Source organism: Urocampus carinirostris, chromosome 6 (assembly GCF_059441175.1).
Source record: "Urocampus carinirostris isolate Australia breed hairy pipefish chromosome 6, RoL_Ucar_1.0, whole genome shotgun sequence".
Classification (NCBI taxonomy): domain Eukaryota; kingdom Metazoa; phylum Chordata; class Actinopteri; order Syngnathiformes; family Syngnathidae; genus Urocampus; species Urocampus carinirostris.
In genome coordinates, this window is record NC_142354.1 from 21,350,109 (window position 1) to 21,368,004 (window position 17,896).

The 17,896-nt window shown below is 39.0% G+C and overlaps 1 protein-coding gene across 2 annotated transcripts; it reads right to left on the minus strand.

Annotated features, from left to right (window-relative positions):
* Window positions 1-1,147: 1,147 nt before the first annotated feature.
* bap1 (BRCA1 associated deubiquitinase 1) lies at window positions 1,148-17,815 on the minus strand. 2 transcript variants are annotated; one of them, XM_088338244.1, is made up of 17 exons: window positions 17,639-17,815; window positions 17,345-17,374; window positions 17,173-17,227; window positions 15,726-15,858; window positions 15,517-15,636; window positions 15,012-15,073; window positions 14,780-14,922; window positions 14,601-14,679; window positions 14,396-14,519; window positions 10,697-10,838; window positions 10,444-10,562; window positions 8,827-8,951; window positions 8,243-8,706; window positions 5,916-6,151; window positions 5,741-5,833; window positions 5,581-5,653; window positions 1,148-4,154 (listed from the first exon to the last, which is right to left on the minus strand). In XM_088338244.1, the coding sequence occupies exons 1-17, from the start codon at window positions 17,673-17,675 to the stop codon at window positions 4,021-4,023; spliced, it is 2,169 nt and encodes a 722-aa protein (XP_088194370.1). In that variant the 5' UTR covers window positions 17,676-17,815; the 3' UTR covers window positions 1,148-4,020. The 2 variants fall into 2 exon arrangements, with proteins under 2 accessions (XP_088194370.1, XP_088194369.1); XM_088338243.1 differs by having other exon boundaries at window positions 10,444-10,613.
* Between the last annotated feature and the right edge of the window lie 81 nt (window positions 17,816-17,896).

Here is a 17,896-nt window from a genome sequence, read left to right on the forward strand (position 1 = left end):
ATGACACTTCACACGACAACATCGTACAAACTAATGCCAGCTGCCGTCAACTCTTTCAAAACCAGTTTATGTTATTAATGAAAAAATGTGCTCTATCTTAATATATATTTCAATTTATTTTTCTGACCTTTATTTAACCAATTACAACATACATTCACAAACAATTGAAATAAGGAAAGTATTCAAACAGATGTTTCTGATTTAGCAGATACCATTTTTTTTGGGGGGGGGGGGTTCATTTGAGAACATTTTATCAAAAAAAAAATCCTAAAATGAGAAAAAAAATGTCTCCTATGTTGGACAATTTTTTTAGATTTTTTATTACAAGAAAAGATATCTGCCATCTCCCATCAACAATTTTGCTTCTTTTGTTTTAAATATATTTTTGTATTTTACAAGAAATAAATATATTAAAATGTTTGCTTATTTAAAAAAAAAAAATATATATATATATATATATATATAAATATACTGGAGCTATATCCCCCTAGTCGGAGGTGGCTAGAGTCAAGAACACATTCCTGACTCTTTCTGGGAGATTGATACAGAGGAGGGGATTCCCAGCCCTCTCGTTCAACCCAACTGATGCCAACCCAACTGATGCCAACCCCTTATGCCGAGCGCCAAGCAGGGAGGCAATGAGTACCAATGTTGTAAGTCTTAGGTATGACTCGGCCGAGGCTTGAACCAGCGACCTGCCAGTCTCGGAGCGGGCGCCCTACCCCATGGCCACCGAGCGGTTAACATTTGAAATATAATTACCATAAAATACATTTATAAGTTTAAACTCTGCAAACTAAATAACTTTAATTTAATATATTGTTTTTTATTCATATTTTCATTTTCACTCAAAAAATACCAAGATTAAATATATATAGAACAAGAATAAATAATACTTAAAATGGGCAGAATTTATCAGCCGAAAAAGATTTTTTTATCAAGCTTACAAGTATTTATTTTTGTATTTATTTAATTTTGTAGAGGGAGGCTAAAACAACCATTGGACATCTGTTCTCTCATCAATGCCAGTGAACAACCTTATACTAATCTATGACATTTATAGCAGTTATAGGCACTGAATGAGTTAATCACGAAGGAAGAAGAAATACAATGGCACAACCAAACCACCAGAGCAGGCGTGTCAGCATAGTTTTCAAGCAGACTTGTTTTATTTTTCTTCATTGAATGAGTGATGTATTGAATCAGACTGTCGAAAGACATGGCATCAATTTCAGGCATTTACAAGCACCCAACCCATAATTCAATAACCTTTACCACCTTAAAACCCAACATTAAAATTAAAGCATTTTCAAGGATATCAAGCATCTGTATAAACCCTGTAATGTGACAGTTTGTGGTCCAAATACCGCACGACTATTCAATCTATAATGCATTGATTGAGGTGGTGTATTGAGTCAGACTGCTGAGGGGCATGGCAACAATTTCAAGCATTTACAAGCACCTAACCAATAATAAAAGCATTTTTTTCAAACCTTGAAAACACAATATTACAATTCAAGTATTTTCAAGGATATCAAGAACCTGTACAAACTCTGTAATGTTACAGATTGCAGCCGACATACCGCAAACAAGAGCATTTAATCTACAAAGCATTGAATGAGTGGTGTATTGAGTCAGACTGCCGAGAGACAGGGCAACAATTTCAAGCAGTTACAAGCACCTAACCAATAACTCAAGCACTTTTCAAACCTTGAAAACACAACAATACAATTCAAGTATTTTCAAGGATATCAAGCACCCATACGACCCCAGTAGTGTGACATACTGTGGTCCACATACAGCATACAAGAGAATTCAAACTACGAAGCATTTATAAAATGTTAAACCAAATACTAACATTGATAATCCAAGATCCTACCGAGGAATGGCACAATGCAAGAGTCGAATTGGAATGAAAAGTCAAATCAAATTCTAATTAAAAGGAGCACCTGCCGGTTTCATATAACACAAGAACATCTGGAAACAAACACACCGCTTGAATGCACTTTATTACAGCATGAAAAGGCAAGCACCATGGTAATAACACTTGAGCTCAGGAAGTTCCTGCTGAGCGGAGTAACATATAAATATGTACAAGAAACACATGTACACACATGCATATGAATTAGTATGCCACTCTGAGATTTAGTTTGGGTAAAAAAATGATTGCTTGGGTTTATAGAAGACTGAAGTGTGTGGGTCAGGGGCCTTATACAGCAACCTGAATGAATTAGTCGAAATCAGTGTACTTCATCGCACATAAGACTTTCTGTTGGAGTGGTGCGATACAGCATTCATAAACATTATAATATCCTCCAAGCCATGCAAAAACTGAACACTAAAGCAAAACTTCAAATATTTTATGGCCATTTAAAAGTTAATAGTTTTTCTGCCCAAGTGTGACGAAAATGTAATTACTGTTGCGTTCCAACTTGGACTTTTCATGACTAAGTGAATGTGAAATTCACACTATATATATACAACCGCTTTTATTGATGAGCCTGGCGATGAATGAGTAAAATAAGATCACAGTAACGGACACAGTCCAGGTAGGCATTAATATACGGGACACTTTACGATGAAAAACTTGCAAGATATACAACTTACAGTGCCTGGCGAAAGCATTGGCGAGAACTTGCTGTCACATTTTAGGCTTAAAACAGTAAATATTTAGCAAGAACCAAAAACATGTGTGATACAAGGTTGAATGCAATCATTCCAACATCTTATATGTACAATGAAAAAACTGAAAAGCCAGAGTTGCAAAAATAGTAACCCCCTGTTCTGAGCTCATCCAACTGATTCCATAAGTTCCCTTAAGACTTCTGAACGATCCAATGTCGACCTAAATAACTAACAATAACAGAGTGCAAGTCCAAAGTGAATAACAAATGCTGTGCACAAATGATCAGCATCAAACCTTAAGAACCACGAGCTGTTTTGTCAGAAAGAATGGGCCAATTTTTTCAGTTTCAAGATGTGCAAAACGTATAAATACATACACAGACTTGTGGCTGAGATCACAGCAAATTGAGGTTGTACAAAGTATCAACTCAAAAGGGACCAATATTTTTGCAATGCCTATATTTCTTTGTTTTATTTGTAATCACAATACAAAATGTTAAATAAATTTGGTTTATTTCCACGATTGTGTCTCACATGTTGTTGATTCATGAAAAACATTTTAAGTTTCAATCCTGAAATATGGCAATATGTCAAAACGTTCGTGGGAGGGATACTTTTGCAAGGCACTGTGTTGAACAGTTCTTAAAATTATCCAATGCATTTAACACATACTATGAAATATATTTTTCTGTGTTTATTTATTTGAAAACAATGACAATCCCAAATATTTACCTAGTAATAGCTAGAACTGCTTTAAAAGAAACAATGTCAATATGTAATGCGCAAGAGTAATAGAGAGTTGATAAACATTTTTGTGTACCTTTTATGCAATAAATATCCACTCAGACAGGTAACGGAATAAAACTGAATGTGACCGCCTCAAACAAATGCTGCATTGTGAATATTTAAAAAGCCTAAAATACCAATTTAAAATATTTTTCTTTTTAAAATGGAGAGTAACTTAGCTATACTTTATCATTAGCTTACAAAAACCCAAAATGTTGAAGCAAAAAGCACTAAGAATTTTTTTTCTGGATGGGCAAAAAAAACTCCGAATATGCTAATTACAAATCTGAAGATGTGTATAAAAAAAACACGGACAAATTTCCGTGCTGAATTTGCATTTTTTTCCACCAAACACATTCACTTTATTTACAAATTGTAAACATCAGTATACAACAGCACTAAAAATGATACTACATACAGTATTATAAACAAGTGATTAAAAAAACTGAGCAGACCGTTTGGTCCGTTTAATGTAGAAAACAAGGCTGGGTCTAAAACGGCACAATGGACCGGCACCATGATGACCTTCGCAAATGTGGTGATGTCTTTTTGACCATGATGATGACCATCGACCTTTGGAGCTCAATGTTACTTAGTGACTGCTTAAAATTACTGCCGCTTGGCCTTGTAAGGTCGGGAGCGTTTCCTGCGATCAGGCTTCCTTTGTTTGTGCAGGCGGCCGATACTCACTCCTTGCCGACGACGCACGGAGATGTTCTGCTCCACGAGGCTGGCTAGCATCCCTGCATATAATAGATTAACCCACTTAAAAATAAAATAAACAGCAGAAGCCTGCTAGACTGTACAACTCATTTGTTTACTGTTTTTAGCATGCAAGTTCTGATAATGACTGTATTTTCCGCACTATAAGTTGCACCTCCAAAAAATAGTCTTTTGTCATATTTTCCAGACACAAGGTACATCGACTATAAGACTCATAGATTGAGACCGCAGTCAGAGCTACCATAATAATTGCTGGACTCTGTATACATTTACTGCAATTAATAGTCAATAAGCATTGCTGGTTAAAATCGCACATTATTTGTGACAGGAATCGAACCTGTATTGTGACAGCGAGGACGCCGACACTTTACCACCAGTGGCAGAGATTAACTACGAAAAGGCAGTCAAGCGTATTTCATTATTGCACAGTTTTTACTCATTGTGCCAGAAAGATTGATTTGCCTAGTGCTTTCTAATAGGTTAAACAGTCTCTCCACTTCTTCAACTGTGCATCAATAATCTCTTGGTTTAATATGTATATTTACATAAAAGTATGTATAATTTTCTGTTGAAAGACATTTTCTTTCAGTCTTTCACAACATTTTTGACGCACAGTTGAATGCAGAACCAAATGCACTATGCAAATCAGTGTTTCTGGCACAGTGAGCAAAAATAGTCTGATGAGGACATAATTTGTAATGCCTTTTCATAAGTCATCTGTACCACTGGAGATCTAGTGATAAAATTTCAAGGCCCACACTGCCACGACCAGGGTTCAGATCCTGTTGCATACAACGTCTTGCAATTTGGGCCAGCTATGGTTATTGTTTGATCAATTATTGCTCAAATACAGAGGCGTATGGTTAGATTAGGCCTCTCAGATATTAGATATAAAATGTAAGCTGACGCGCTGTTTGTCTGACTTGTCCTTGCTTTGGTGACTAACTAATTAAAAGCACTCTTGCACACATTATCGTGTTTGAACCACCCGTGAGGATGAATGGCCAAGACAGTAGAAGACTAGGCACTATCTAAGATAAGACAGATGCTGAAAAAGGCTCCACAGCTTTGTATTCAATCTTTCTGACATCCAGTCGATAGTTAAAAGAGAATACACAGTCACCTGGTTATTTATAGTAAGGCAAGCATATAAGATAAAAGAACCAGGATGAGGTTCAGGCAAACCTTTCAATCGTAAAACCTTGAGTAGTAATGCACACCTATAAATACTGTATAAATTCCCAATCTTATTCACTGTATTCTAAGTTATATAAGGCTCACTTTAAAATTTCTTGCCAATTTTGGGTTTTTAGGTGTGCTTTATAGTCTGGAAAATAGGATACATGTTTCTTCGAAACATCAACATCAGATGCGTTAAGATTTTGGGGTCACCAATGCTTTAAACGTGTATTGACAAAATAAAAGAGGGCAATGTACTATATTTACCTTCTTGGGCCAGCATTGAAATAAAGGTGCAAATGAACTCATCGTAATTATGGGTCCTCCTTTGGTCGTCAATCTGCACCCAGGAAGACAAACACTTTGACAAAAATCCAATACCGACTGCCAAATTACACTCACGCAATTGTGAATATATTAAACCCACTTTGTATTTCTTTCTTTTTTCGACTTCCTCTTTAAGGTACACTTCGTAATTGGCAATGTCTGCCTCAACGCACTTGAGCAGCGCAAGCAACTCCTGTGATTGACAGAATGGTGTCTTCATTAATTATGTTACTCAATTCCACACACACGCCAGAAATGTTGCTTTTTGGACTTACTTTAGGTGAATACTTATCCCCAGGGGGTTTCCTGTCTGCAGCAGGTTCGAGCACATTGAGCTTTTCCTCATTAGGTTTTACATCTTCTCCATAGGTGGTCTCCTTCTCTTCCTCTTTTTTCACTTCCATGAGTGGTCCCTTATCCTTCTTGGATGCAGTTTCTGTCTCCTCTTGCTCTTTGTCCTTTATCTTCTCAGGACTACAAGGTGGCTTAACGACATCTGCCGCCAAATCTCCTGAAGACACACACATTTCTTAAAAAAATAGTCTAAAGATGCCAGGTAATTGAGAAACTAAATGAAGAGGTATCGAAAGAGTGTTTTGCTGCACCGGGTGTTCTGTAGCAACTGTTTGAGGGCTAGTAATTACTGTAGCACGCATGCCAATTATAGATAACATTTAAGCTGGAGCGAACTTCATGGATCTCCCAAATATCTTATATGTGTCACGAGTTTAAAACACTGCATTTGTATACTTAGTGATTCCAAGAACCAAGAAGAAACCCGCAGGTTTGAGAGTGTTCTCCATTCGGGCCCCGGTGTTGAATGCTTTTCCCCCCCGAGATTCGATCTGCAACCTCAGGGGAACTGTTTAAATCTAGGCTTAATACACACTTTTACTCTATAGCTTAACAAACTTATATTCTATAGCTTATGAATGACCTATATTTCGTGTCGACAATGTCTGTGTAGAATTTGTTATTACAACATCTTTTACAGCTTGGTCATCCTGGAAGGGGGATCACCTCATGTGTGGTCCCTTCAAGGTTTCTTCATTTTCCTCATGTTGAGGTTTTTGAGTGTTTCCTTGCCCTTGTGTAGGTTTTAGATCAGGGGATGGTGTAATAATAGTCAGTAGTTTGCAATAATCTGTGGTCAGTGCAGCACTTTAAGACTCCTTGTGATTAAGGGCCATACAAATAAACATGACTTGAGAAACAATATTTCTCCTGATTTTATACAGTTCTGTACATGGTCATTTTAAGATGTGGTGTCAAGGGATGATTATATAATTGTTGTTAAGCTACAGCTAATGACCAATCATAGCTCTGCTTCAGTGCAAAGGTGAAACGTGATTTGTTCATGCGACATCTACTCTCTGAATGGCCATGGCCAGAGAGAGCTAAAACCAGATGGATTCTGCCTGTAAATTCATATTCTACAAATAATATTAATGAAAATGCTGTGTTTGGATTTAATCCCTTTGATTGACTTCCACTTTAAGGTGACAGTGTTTATTATTTGACCACTAGATGCCACTGTATGGTGTACTGCAATCAAAAATGTGTGCTAAAAAGGACAAGGAAGAATACACACTACCAAATCTCAATTTGACCAAATACCCCATTTTACTCCTCGTTTTTTCCCCAGACTTTTTGAAGTTTGTGGGTACCTGTTGGAGCAAGAAGTCGGACAACTATTTCAGCTCCCTTTAGGGTTATGCTGATGTTATGTAAAAAGAATGCACATTTCTTGACCGATGAGTATTTTAAGAGTGCAGGTTTTTATTATTGTTAATGTATTTTTCTTAATATTTAATTCAATAGTTTTTCTTAATGAATTCTATTTTTTGGCACCAGGAGGCCCTAAATTCTAGATACTGTCCCTATTAGGAGGAAAGCAAACAAAAAAAAAAATATTTCTATGCAGCCCTAGTAAAAATTGCATTATTATTATTCTACTTGTAGGTATGCTTTAATATAGCAGTCCACATCTTTTTCGGTACCACGGACAGGTTTAATGTCTGACAATCTCACGGCCTGGCCCAATAATAACATTAGTAATAATACCAATAATAATCCAAAATCCACAACGCGTAACAACGCTTCATAGGACAATGCCATTCTGTACGAATTAATGCCAGCTGTCGTTAATCACTGGGGAAGAAGAAATGCAATCGCAAAGCCGAGCCACCAGAGAGCAGTGTCAGCAGCATTTTTAAGTAGACTTGTTGAGAAACATGCAGACAATTTCAAGCATTTACAACAACTCGACCCAAAATTGAAGCCCTTTTCAAACTTAGAAAAGGATTAAAATTCAAGCCTTTTCAAGGATTTCAAGCATCTGTACAAACCCTCTGTAATATTTGGTTAAACCTTGTTTAAAACATGAAACCAAACTTAGAGTTCTCTTGCGGGTAAATATTACCGGTATGTACGAAATAAGAAAAAAGTAAGGCAACTTTATAAGGTTGATTTATTTCTGTGCAGCCCGGTACCATTCGACCAACAGCCCTACGATTGCTGACCACAGCATTAATGGGCAGAACGGAATAAAGATAATTGATGGATATAACTTAAATCATATAGAGCATTCTTTGATACTCACCGGAAGGTGGAAGAGAATACATGACTCCATCCGCCAGCAAGTGTAGCAGCGCCACACTGACAGACGGACCGAGTTCTCTGACAGCTCGATTATGTCGGGAGTCTAGTCGAAGTAACTCGTCTTCTCCGAACAAAACGCGCGACAGATGGGATGCTACGGGACTAGACGGCCTCGTGGCGGCTTGCGAGCGTGCTGGCGAGCGAAGCGGCGAGTTGAAGGCACTGCCAATCTCCGAGGCCGTGTCAGTGCTTTCGTTGCTGGGCGTGGGTGAGGGCTGCGATGCCGACGTGATGCTAATTCCGCCGGTCCGGCCTTCGGTGCGAACAGACAGCGGGGTGTTGAGGGCATCTTTTTTTTGGACTTCCTTCTTCAGTTTCTCAGCCAAAACGCTGAGGGCGATCTGGCTCTCCATTCCGGTTGATACCCTCCCTGTTCTAGACCGCAGGCTTGCCTTCCGTCTGAATCTTGGAAAAGAAAGTACATTTAAGGGGTAAATCTCTCATATGTGAATGGTTTGAATCAAGGCACATAACTACCGTTTGGGAAGAAGACGAAAAGAAAATAGCAATTTCCAGGACACTAACCTGGTTGATGCTCCTGCAACTTCTTCCTCTTCATCCTCAAAATCGTCTTCATCCTCAGAGTACGCTGGCCGTGAAGGTCCCAGCACTCGAGAACGACCTACGCCGGCAGCAAGATCCTCCTCTTCCTGCCAACCAAAGTATCTTTATTTTAAAGGTTGGGTGTGTTGTTTAAATTGTCCTTAAAAAAGTATTTTTCTATAAAATATAAGTTAACAATGCCCAACTAAGTCCAAAGAGCCCATATGCTTTATTTTCCACAGCGCCAAACTGCTTTTATTTTACTTCAGCTAAGCTGTTCGGGGCGGAGCCATTAGGTAGGAGGAATATAGGTTTGGGGGAGAGCTGGAGAGTTTTTTAAAATGTTATGTCCAAAGCCTACCCACTTTTCAACGACAAATGAAGTCACATTCTCAGAATGAAGGCCAATCAAGAGCTCAGATTCAGAACAAAGATTAACTGTGAGTGGTCGTTTACAGAGGTCTGGGCAACTATGATAGCATTTACCAAAAAACTGTTTAAAAGAAAAGGCGAATGTTGATTTTAAACTCATACTCTACAACAATATTAGTGCCAGTATATCCTTTGGTTGAGTCCTGTAAAAAGAGATGCTGGGCTTGTCCCATGTTCAATGAACTGAATATACCAGCTCAGTAGCCTAGATGGTAAGGCGCCCGCTTTGAGACTGGGAGGTTCGGGTTCGCGCCCCGGCCGAGTCATTCCTAAGACTTAAAAAGTGGTCGGCGGCGCCCTCTGTTGGCTGCGGCTGCATCGGCTCGCTACAACGGGTCAGGTGCAATCGACATTTCGTTCTGTGTACATTGTTACACAGAATGACAATACAAGGAAATTATTATTATTATTATTATTATATTACCAACATTGTCTATACCTGATCTGCCTTTTAAATTTAAATTGGCTTATGGTGATTGTCATTTTTCATTCATAGATGGGTAAAGAAAGCTAGCATTGTGGATAGAGAGCTAGGGATGGAGAGCAACATATAAAGATAGAGAGCCAGAGGTATAGATAGAGGGTTAGAGCTATGGATAGAGAGCTAGGGGTAGAGGGCTAGAGCTATAATAGATAGAGAACTAGGGGTAAAGAGCTAGAGCTATGTACAAAGACACTAAAGATAGAGCGCTAGGAGTAGAGATGTATAGCTATGGATAGAAATAGGGGTATAGCTAGCAAGCTGTAGTAAGAGAGCTAGAGTGTAAGAGCTATAAAGAAAGCTAGAGCTATAGTGAGAGTTAGAGCTATGTAAAGCTAAAAAATAAAGAGCTATAGATATAGAAAACTAGAGTTAGGTAAAGAGAGAGAGTTAGAGCTATATATAGAGAGCTAAGGCTGTAGCTAGAGATCTAGAGCTATATATAGATAGAGAACTAGGGGTAGAGAACAGGAGATATGGATAGAGATGGAGTAATAAAACTATGGAGATCTATAGCTACAGATAGAGCGCTAGAGAGAGAAATATATTAAACACAACGAAATGATGAAAAATTTACTGTAATGTCCCTCTAAAAATTGTTCTGGAGATTATCATATAAACGTGTTTTTCTATACTGGCAAAAGATGAGTATGCATTTGAGATTCAAGAATCTTAAATCCTCTCACCTGCATTGGTGACTTGGCATAGTTGTGATTGTCGAGGAAGGCAGGCAAACGCGAAACGACGGGGTTGGTGACTTGCTGTGAGGCTCCCCCAGGTGCTTTTCCCGCGGCTTTACCATTACCTGAAGGACCAGATGCAGCTTTCGATTTCCCTCCTGACTCTGTAACGGCTTCTGTGAAAGAGATCTTTTTTTTCCCCCAAAATCCTGTCGTTTTTCTTCCACAGAGCTATCTGCAACAACAGAGGAATACGCACCCGGGGAAGTTTGATCAGCCCCTTGGGATGTTACAGGCTCAGCGTCTGCTTCTTTCTTGATTGAATTGCTGTTGCTGTCGAGCGTGGAAGAGTCCTGCTGCTTCTTGTCATGGGCATGCTCAGGCTGGCTGAGTCGGATCATCTGTACAGCGCAACAATCTCATTCAATTCTGTTTACTTATAATAACAAACCATAAGCTGTTGGCGTGTATTTTTGATGTGGAATTACTGCCACAAAGGGTTACTCTCTTATAATTAGAAATCGCAATGATTTACAAACACTCCAAATTTGCTACATCTGCTTAGACATACCATCTTTTGGCTCCCGGGTATATAAAAATGGATCACGCTTTAGATTTTAGATTAATATCACACTGCTTCAGACATCCATACGGCCCATTACGAATGCTGTTTTCCAAATGCCAACAAAGGAGTACAATCCATGTACACAGTCGCTAACAGATCTGAGTTTAATTATGTTGTGTGCATATCTTCGTATTGTGCTTAATCTTTTGTTGGCGGAGTTTGAGGTTTGATTAATGGTTTGATACTAGACTTCAGTTTTATGTTTACTCGCTTAAAGCGCGGTATAAACAAATTTAACTCTGACTTGTTCAGTCATCAATTGTAGAAAATTAGTTAGTCAATAACAAAAATGGAAACAGTAAGTAAATGCATATGATATGTATACATTATCAGGTTTCCCCCAGGATTTTTCCATTCAAATTGAAGACCTTTTTAAGACCACATCCAATAAAATGTGAGACCAATTTTGCACTGATTCTGGCATCAGGGTACCTACAGCTAAAGGCAAGTTAAATTCAAGACCGAATTAACAAAAAAACACAATTGAAACAAACGAAACAAAAAATATATATATTTTTTGCACACATTGTGCCTATTACACATTACCTGGCACAGCTTTTAGCCATGGCCAAAAACGTCTGTTAGACAGCCACGTCTCATTAAATGTACACTTTCCTATGATCCAAAGTAAATATCTGTCCTGAGTTGCTGGGTGTATTATGGGTAGATCTGAGACAGGGGTGTCCAAACTTTTCAGTAAGTGGGACGGATTGGGTAAGATGAAAATGTGTGAGGGGCGAATATTCAGCCTGGCCTTTTTCTGAACACTCTAAAATAAGTTGGCAAGTAGTGTGATGTTATAGGGCGCACCCCGAAAAAATAGTTTTTGGTCCTATTTTTGACATACATAAGACGCACCGGATTATAAGGCGCTACAATGGGAACGTCGACAAAACAGTCAGATAGTTCAGTCAAACTTATTACCCCCTTAACATTCCCAAAGCTTGCAAAGACGCAAATACGTGTCGAGAACACGTGCGGATGCGGGGTCCGTACGATGTCACTCAGATGCATCGTTCCATCGTTCGGAAGGTTAAAGTCTTGGGATTCAAGAAATGCCAACCATTCCTTAGAATCTATTTTCTTTTTCGCTCGCAACTTTACTGTGCATAGGACAATAAACACTTGGAATTGAGTTTAATTTAAAAATAGACACTCCATTCCATCCATTATCTGCACCGCTTATCACAGAAACATCGAGTTCAGTCTGAAACAAGATACAGGGACGATATAAAACCCGGAGTAGCTCACCGAAGTCGTTGTGTTCATAATAATGTGCAGCCAAATGTCCTGTTATATCCGTGAGGGTAGTAAATCCAGGAGAATAAAATATTTACAAATACAGAATAGAAAAAAATGCTTTCTCTATGCCGTCAGCCACGTGCTATACACATTCATCTTTTTCGGCCAATTGCAGGCTTTGTTTTGCCGTTTAAGCCAATGCCAGCCTGTAAATGATAAAAAGGATCCGTCCCTTGACCTCCGAATAACTTTAGCCAATAGTGATCGATTCAAATGATGATTGACACATTGGTTAGCCAATGAAACGCCGGTAAATAAATCCCAGCATACACCGCGTACTACTTGGCGTTCGGGGGAAAATCTAGTCGGCGGCTGCAAGTTAGTTGGAAAACTTTGCAATTTTAAAATTGATCCATAAATAAGGCGCACTGTATTATAAGGCGCATGGTCAGCTTTTGAAAAAAATAAAAGCTTTTAGGTGCGCCTTATAGTGCGGAAAATACGGTACCCTCCCTCAAAGGTTTAAGGTGCTTGGCAATCCTGACCTTATAGCTAGCCTTTGTAGCATTTTCATTTGAATCACGGTCTTGTGAAAAACCGTTGCTGTGCTATTGAGACAGCTTCTAGTTGCTTCACCTTTTCACAGTGTTCCTTTCCAGTTAGCTTTTTGTGTCTGGCAGTGCATTTTGATATTATATTCTTTGAAAACTGCTACTGTCTCTTGGCAAATTAGGCAGACAAAGTTTTTTCCAATTTCGGTGAACAAGTACTTCAATTTCCACTTGTCCTTAACTTTCCGTTTTTTATTGACAGTCGCCATTTCTGAAACGAAGTCTGCTAAAATTCTCACGAAAAGCCAAGGGCAAGGTGGGGCCGAAGGGCTACTGCCATCATCTGGTGAAATGGTGATTTTTTAATGTTTTTATTTTATTTATTTTACACTACGCTCAACATTACTGGTGGGCCACATATTATAATTTTAGGGCAGAGGGGCATCAGCTGCTTGACCCCATGACTGAGGTCCCCGCCCAACTGCTGCCGTTAGTTACTTGGCCGTACTGGAATTGGCCCGCTACACAGCAAAGGCTTCAGGCATCAGGTGGTCGACCCCTCCCACTCATTTCCTGGTACAGCCAGAACCCAGTTATGCTTTAAATCGCTCAACCACAACGGGTTAAACCTAGCCTTCCAATCCTAAAGTTACTCCAACAACTGACTATGTAAAGCTCCAATGTAATGCTGCATTTTCCAAAACGCGGAAATCTGGATTTTCCGACCAACACATTGCATCTATCAGTGGGAGATCAATAAAGTCGGAGAAAATGAAAAATAATTTTACGACATAACGTTCCATACTTTTGTTGGTTTACTTATTATACAGATATTGCTCTATCATACAGAGAAAACAGAAAAAATTTAAGACAGAGGGTCAAACTAATTAACGATTATTTCCACTTTTCAAGACCTTGGGGGAACCCTGATTATATGTACAATCATATTAATTATAGCAATTTGATTAAAATAATATGAATTTCCTATTATAATATTAGATTTTAATTTTACATACAGAGGAAAAACGGCCTGTGAACTGGTTTCCACGGTGCCCAAATTTAAAATGTATTTTGGGATGAAGTCTTTGATGGTGCATTAGCATGCTCATCGTGACTTGGGGAGGTTCTTTGAAGCATTTTAACGCAATGCTCCCGAACGTCTGACTTAAATGAGCGCTGTGGGAGAAGTCACGCGGGTCAACGATTTCAGGGATATTAGTCATGCTAGCTGCTTATAGGTTTTCTTCCTTTCCTCTTGTGTTCTCTCCTCACACAGTTGAATGGAACTCGCTTTGACAGTTGTCAAAATCTATCTTAATGAGCCTCTGTTGGAAGACGAGTAGTAAAGAAAAATATATTGCATCTCATTTCGGGCAACAAATAAATACTTTAATGTTAACTAGCACATTATCCAGATTGAAAGTTAACCCTGTGGAATATTTTAAACTGGAAACAAGGTTGTGTCTTTAAGTAGTGTGATGTTCAGCAGCGATACAACGTCCTCAAAACCCTAGTTGGGCCCGAAATTTTAATTTCCAACCTTCTGTAGACCTTCCAGAATGGTCTGTCGATTCTTCTTTAGAACTTCCAGCTTGGACTCGTACTTCATCCTACGGTCAGGCACCACTGCCATCAAGTTGAAGCGGATGTCGTGATATGGCTCACTAAGAACAAGAGGACAGAATCGCTGAGAGTGAAGTTGGGGAAAGGGAGGCACTATGAGGCAGGACTTGTTAAACACTCACCCTGCAGTGGCCAAACCAATCCTCTCCATGATAACCCTACGAGCTTTATCGGTCCATTCCTCTTCCTCTCCCCAAGGGCCTATGGGTTTTCATTAAACATTAATACGCATTCTTGTTTATGGCAATGAAATACCAAAATTATTGAGAGAAGTCACATGTGCTGCCACATCCTGTCTTACCATGGTCAATAGGGTAGGCCTTGAGGCCATCAAGCTCAAAGAGGCGATCTTTGATGGGGACATAGCTCACAAAGTGGAAAGCTTCCATAGTTCGCACTGCACTAATACCATTCTGTTTCTCCGGCAGGTGCCTCGGCTCCGGTCTCCATAGAAACAGAGAGGTAGTGTGATCTCAAGGAAAAATGATTCCAACATCGGCAGAAATAATTTACAAAATGTAATAGTACCTTACCTGGCATGGCTGTTGTGTGCTCTGGCCAGCTCAGGCGCATTCCCTATAGCATAGCCTTTGCTCTGTGAAATACATGCCGTTTAAGACTTGTACAGGACATCAACCAGAGGAATTACACAAACAAATGTAGCTCATCGTGTTCACATGGTTTTATCAGTTATCTTCTAAGATTGACTATAATTGGGCTGCATGGATTTTCCTGATTCCTTTTAAAGGACTTGTAAGAACAAAATAGATTCATTCAAGAGATCAACTAATGTTAAAAGACTTTTTAAACAAGGAATACATTTGCAATGCCTCAGATTTCATTTACATCTACAACACACACATGACTTCTTTGTATTAAATGATCACATTAAAAAAATTTAAGTGGGGATGTCATAATTGGTAAAACCATGATTGAAAACATTTATTTCATCATTTTTCTCATTCACACAGAGCCTTGCACAACCAATCAAAAGAAAATACAACCAATTTTAAGAAAAGCTTATATTAGAATACTTACCTCCGGACTGAAGCCTTTTGTGAACGTTTTCATGCGACTCAGAGTGGTGCCAAGCTCCACACCACTGCAATTCAGAAGCACACTCAGCAAGGCATGAGTGGCACAGGAGTTTGGTATTAGCTAAAGGGGGAAAAGATTAGTAAGCATTGAAATGTTATTTTCCTATAATGTCATCATGAATATTATCTTTTTGAGTTCCATGATCCAACCTGATGTGCAAAGAACATATCATTGACGATCTCTTCATCAATGACCGAGGTTTCATCCACCAAAGTATTAACTTTTCTCCTAGATCGCCGCTCCTCAATCCACTTAAACAGGAAGATGAAGCCATAGACTGGGCTGAAAAAGAAAATGAAGTCTTCCCAATTGTTGCTCAGGCTTACAGAACTTAAATGATACATGGGTACACAAGATTGGGCGTAAAAAAAAAAAAAAATACAGCCCGGGTATTGAAGTCTGAACAAGCCCGAACCCGACCAATTGACTTGATTTGAGGGACCGGGCCTAAAATTAAGCCCAAGTTGCATTTCGGCGCCGTGCGTACTTCAGCGCTGAAGTGTGCTATTTGGCACCGAAGTGCCTTCTTAGGCTGAAGTACGCGCGGTGACAAAATGCTGCGCCGAGCTGCAGCTTCGGGTTTACTATGGGCTAGGTCCTTCAAATCAAAAGTGCACTTCGCGCCAAAATAGCGCCGATGTGCACACTTAAGCCCCTAAGCGCGCATCGCTTAGGTGCAGTGCCAGAAGTGTGTTACTCTAGTTAAGTACAGGTACTTCCGAAAAATATCACTCAAGTAGAAGTAAAAAGTAGTCATCCCAATAATTACTTGAGTAAAAAGGAAATTCTGGCTGGGGTTGGGTCCGGGTCTAAGATCTTACATCTAGTACACAGTAATTATACAAAATGTGTTAAAAAGGTTCCAAAAAGAATGTTGGAGTATTCAAAGACCAGAATAATATGAATTAGATCCTGTGATGTTAGACAGCAAATTGACCACGGAGTCTTTTTCCCCTTAATTAAGAAAAGAACCAGATGTTGCGGAAGCTCCAATATGATCATTTTCTGCTGAAATAGATGTACTTTGGTGGTCAATATAAACATGCTTTGGAAGTTGAAGTAGAAAAAAAATAAAGTGACCGGGCTCAAATAACCATATATTTAGCCCATCCTTCTGAAATTGATGCATACATTTGATTGCATATTGTGATCAGACTATTGTGTTCTTTTTCAACAGATTGATAGCAGAAAGAACATATCATAACCTGCTTAAGCTGTCCCAAGTGCCCATCATCAATCACTGCGCAAGACATAACATACAACATAAAAACAAAAGGCAGGGGATTTGTGATTGCTTTGTCTTCTAAGAAGTTCAATGTTGTACTCAAATAGCAACATATGGACAACGTCAAGTTAGTTATGTTGACTGTGCAGCAGACGGATTATCAGGCTAAATGAAGACATGCAAAGGCTGCTAATAAATTGCTTTGGACCACAAGAGATTTCGTCGGCCTTTGCGCCAGTAGTCCTGAAACTTTTATAATGCCTGTGAAATTATTTGTTTCACATTTCTGCAGATTTCGCTCATATTCTATGCATTTAGGATAGCTACTCTTGCTTTATAAACTAATTCACCCATGTTTTTTCAACACGTACCTTGGACACTTGCTTTGAAGGTCATAGATTTCCTCAACCTGCACGCCTTTAACACCTGAGGAGACGTGAAACCCCATCTTAATAATCTTCAGCGAGGGTTCATGAAAAATGTTTTTTTTTCATCACTTTGGCTTTATTACATTTTTAATCAAATACAAGTTAGATTACTCACCAAAATCTTCAACTAGCAAACTGAACAATCCTAATAGATGGGACAAAAGTACGGATGAATTAATATTTTATCTTCTGACAGAAAACATCTTCTGACAGAAAACAAAACGATCAGTCATACTGCTGTACATTGATGCTGTTTGATCAAAAATGAAGACAGATTTCTCCTCGTACGTTTTGTTAACAAATTGCAAAAAATAGAATGCTGGTGCAAAGGCTTCATACAAATGGAAGAAGACGAGGATTTATGAATGATCAATGTTAGCTTGTCGCAGCGTATCTGATTCTCACTCACCAGGGTCGCTCTCGAGCTCCAGCCACCCTTTGTTCATGTTTGCGCTTCCATTCAATACACGCCACCATTTAAGCGGTTTTATTTTCCATGGCAGCTGACAAAGGAATTACCGATCTCGGCAGTATCATACATTGCGATCTGAAGATAAACACAAAAGGCAAAAATCCGTCTCGTAATAAATACGTCATCAACGATCGACGAACTACCGCCCCCAAATGAATTCCAACCTCACTTTTACGGAAATTTAGCTGTCACGCA

What these genes read in the sequence shown, in the direction of transcription:
- bap1 (XM_088338243.1), bottom strand. Translation starts at nt 17,675, where the DNA reads ATGAACAAAGGGTGGCTGGAGCTCGAGAGCGACCCTG. An exon ending in GGCTGATCAAACTTCCCCGG is followed by an intron (nt 10,614 to 10,696) that starts GTGCGTATTCCT and finishes TCTCTTTCACAG; the next exon opens with AAGCCGTTACAGAGTCAGGA. An exon ending in TTCAATGCTGGCCCAAGAAG is followed by an intron (nt 4,155 to 5,580) that starts GTAAATATAGTA and finishes TATTATATGCAG; the next exon opens with GGATGCTAGCCAGCCTCGTG.